At 42.6% G+C, this 3,223-nt stretch overlaps 1 protein-coding gene across 5 annotated transcripts in view; it reads left to right on the forward strand.

The window, feature by feature from the left end:
- The window catches only part of LOC116696870 (long-chain-fatty-acid--CoA ligase 1), a 27,316-nt gene that overhangs the window by 16,276 nt on the left and 7,817 nt on the right, over nucleotides 1-3,223 (forward strand). For 4 of the 5 annotated variants that reach the window (XM_032528089.1, XM_032528091.1, XM_032528090.1 and 1 more), the window contains exons 11-14: nucleotides 138-211; nucleotides 1,035-1,112; nucleotides 1,278-1,412; nucleotides 1,992-2,126. In XM_032528089.1, coding sequence (XP_032383980.1) covers nucleotides 138-211; nucleotides 1,035-1,112; nucleotides 1,278-1,412; nucleotides 1,992-2,126 — 422 coding nt within the window. Of the gene's footprint in view, nucleotides 1-137; nucleotides 212-761; nucleotides 840-1,034; nucleotides 1,113-1,277; nucleotides 1,413-1,991; nucleotides 2,127-3,223 lie in introns of all 5 variants that reach the window. The other variant, XM_032528093.1, reaches the window with a different exon arrangement.

Below are 3,223 nucleotides of genomic sequence, written 5' to 3' on the forward strand. Positions count from 1 at the left end.
CACACACACACACACACACACACACACACACACACATAGTGAATTACACACGAGTATCTGAAATATATACCACAAATACACTTAAACGCTAAACTGTTTTGTGTGTGTGTGTGTGTGTGTGTGTGTGTGACTTTCAGGAAACCCAAAGGGAGCTATGCTGACACATGAGAATGTTGTGTCCAACTGCTCAGCCTTCATCAAATTGACAGAGGTGAGGCGCTGGTGTAACACTGTCAAAGTAAAGTAACAGTGAAACAATGGCTAGTTTATCTTTAGCTTCTGTAACAGTGATTTTTTAGAAGGATTTAAGGATTTAAATCAAAATCTCCTTTATCTCTCCATCTCATCCTCTCCCTCATTTCCTCATCCTTTCCTATGTACAGTGTATATATATATAGTACTGTATACTGTCTTTTATTCTGTCATATTATAACCTTGCTTTATTGTTTGTTAACCCTTTGCCATTCCATCCAGAGTTATGTGGGCTCTACTGTTGACCTGCTATCAACCCCTCTAAATATCCCATCTCCCACTCCTACCCTTCTAGAAAAAGGAGGCGGAATGCTAGGGGTTAAAAATAAGAAAGAGCAGAATTTGATTAATGAATAATGAGAGAAGGAGGAATGGGTGAGGTCTAATCATTAGCCTGATGTTTTGTTGTATTAACACTTCATCCCTAAAACGCTATCAGTATTATTTTTTCCATATTTTTATATTTGAAGAGCGAGACACTTTACTGAACTCTTTCCTCTTCTCTCCAGTCGTACGCTCAGACCACCTCAGACGATGTCATGCTGTCTTTTCTGCCTCTGGCCCACATGTTTGAGAGGGTGGTGGAGGTACACATTAACACTGACTGCACTCTTTTCCTGCCTGTGTGTGTGTGTGTGTGTGTGTGTGTTTGGTGTGTTTGCTTCCCTGTCTTGTTTGTCTGGCTCATGTCCATCGGTGTGTGTTTGTACAATGGGGTCCCCCCCCCCCCCCCCCCCCCCCCGTCTGTGCGTTTGTATTCCTGCATCTGCATGTGGTTTCAGGTTTGCTGTCCGTTGTTTTGCAGTGATGTCCATATGTCCTTCCTGCCCTTGGCTCATATGTTTGAAAGAGTAGTACAGGTATTGAATGTTCCCTTAGTTCTCATAGTCACCCTTTGTTACTTAACATCACATCAATTTTCCTGAGAACCCCTGTGTTCCCCTGTTAACCTCTGTTTCATTCCATATTCAATTATGGTGACCTCTTAACTTTTGGCTTCTGCATCTTCTGGATACTGCTGACAGGGACTGATGATAGTGAATGGAGCCCGGATTGGCTTTTTCCAGGGAGATATTCGTCTGCTGTCAGATGACCTGAACATGCTGAAACCTACTGTGTTTCCTGTGGTACCCCGACTCCTTAACAGAATGTATGATAAGGTAAGTGGGCAAGATGATGATATGTTGCGTTCCATTTGTACGAGGATGTCAAAATTTCTGCGTTCTAAGTCAGAAACGCACCCCTTAAAGTCAGATTTCCTCACAGTATCTAAAGTATCTACCCTAAGCAAGCCAACCTCGGAATCCAACATGGCTGCTCCGTCAGCTGTAGTGAAAGCTGTAGTAATATACACTGGCACTTCTGTCTTATTTGTGTCTCATTAAATCAGTCTTCAACACAGTACACTCTGACTTCTAACTGTTGACATGTTAAGCTGTTTGTATGCACAAAAAACTGGTGTAACTAACAATGGCTAACGTGGATAGAGCAGACCCCACAGTGAAATCTGACGTGTTTTACTGTAAATGGAACACGGTCAACTCAAGGTTGATATCATTCCAAGCTCCGACTTCTGAGGTAATTGGAAAGCATTAATAGCTTTATAAAAAGCATTGCAAACACTTCTGATTCCCTGACCCATTATCCATCCATCATCCAACTCTCCATGATGCTGTTCTTACATTTTTAATCACCGAGAGCCTTTGTGTGTTTTTTTGTGCATGTGCGTGTGTGTGCAGATCTTTGGGCAGGCCAACACCACTCTGAAGCGCTGGCTGCTGGGATTCGCCTACAGAAGGAAGGAGGCCGAGATGAGGAGAGGCATCGTGAGGACAGACAGTATCTGGGATCGACTAATCTTCCGGAAGGTTCAGGTAGACAGATACAGCAGAGTTAAAACTCCTAGTATTTCGCTTTATCGTTGACTGCTACATGTCCAGGAATGTTTTTTACTATGGCTGGTTGATGTAATTTCTTTAATTTCTGTTTCTGCCCAGTGTGTAACATGTCTATTGTCTACATTGTGAAAAATTTAGGTATTACAAGGTGCATAAAAAGACTTCTTTAAGTCAAAACTAGGGATGAGCCGAGTACCCGGCTGAGCCGAGTATCCGGTACGGATAAAGCACTTTTGCCGAGTACAAGTATTATACGAGTAATGCGAGTCAATATCTTTACTCGGATTCAATGAAAGTCTCCACTGACTGTGTCTCCGTTCTGTGATAGGCTAGTCACAGTGCAGTCCCAGCGCCCCTCCCTACACACAGATTTCTTGTGTTGCTGTGTGCCGCTCCGCTCACACGCACTCAGGACACAGAGAAGTGAACATCTCTCTCCGTCAGGTCTAGGTCTCTGGGGCTTTCCCGTTAACATTTAGGGTTTCTTCAGCTTCAGGTTTGTTTTATACTTCGGTTTGAACTAGTACCTAGCAACCAGGAGACTTCTGGTAACCGTGGGGTTTGTTCAGACATAGTGCTTGGTAGAATGCGACTCGCGTTGCATCTCTGCCGTCTGAGTTTTTTTTTTTTTTTTATACTGCCTGCTGGCTCTAACCAGTTTTTTTTGAGTGTCTGAAACTTTCTTGCTGTGCTTTATAAAAAAAATAAAAGGCAGTTGCGGTATAAATGAATAAATTACAAATTTAGATACACACACAAACACATTCCAACCCCCCGCCCCCTCTCTCTCTCTCTCTCTCTCTCCTCTTCTCTCTCGCTCTCCCTCTCTCGACCTCGCTCTCTCTCTCCTCTCTCTCTCTCCTCTCTTCCTTCTCTCCTCGCCTCTCTCTCTCTCTCTCTCTCTCTCTCTCTCCTCTCTCTCCTTCTGTATCCCTTACTCATTGTGAAATAAAAAGACCAACATAAAATAAATGATCACACTGATCATAGAAAAATTAAAAGTTAAAGAATAAAGTTATATTGTTGAGGATGAAAACTCTTGTTTTATTACAATTTACTTAATAATTGCAAGC

This window comes from Etheostoma spectabile, chromosome 10, assembly GCF_008692095.1.
Source record: "Etheostoma spectabile isolate EspeVRDwgs_2016 chromosome 10, UIUC_Espe_1.0, whole genome shotgun sequence".
NCBI lineage: Eukaryota > Metazoa > Chordata > Actinopteri > Perciformes > Percidae > Etheostoma > Etheostoma spectabile.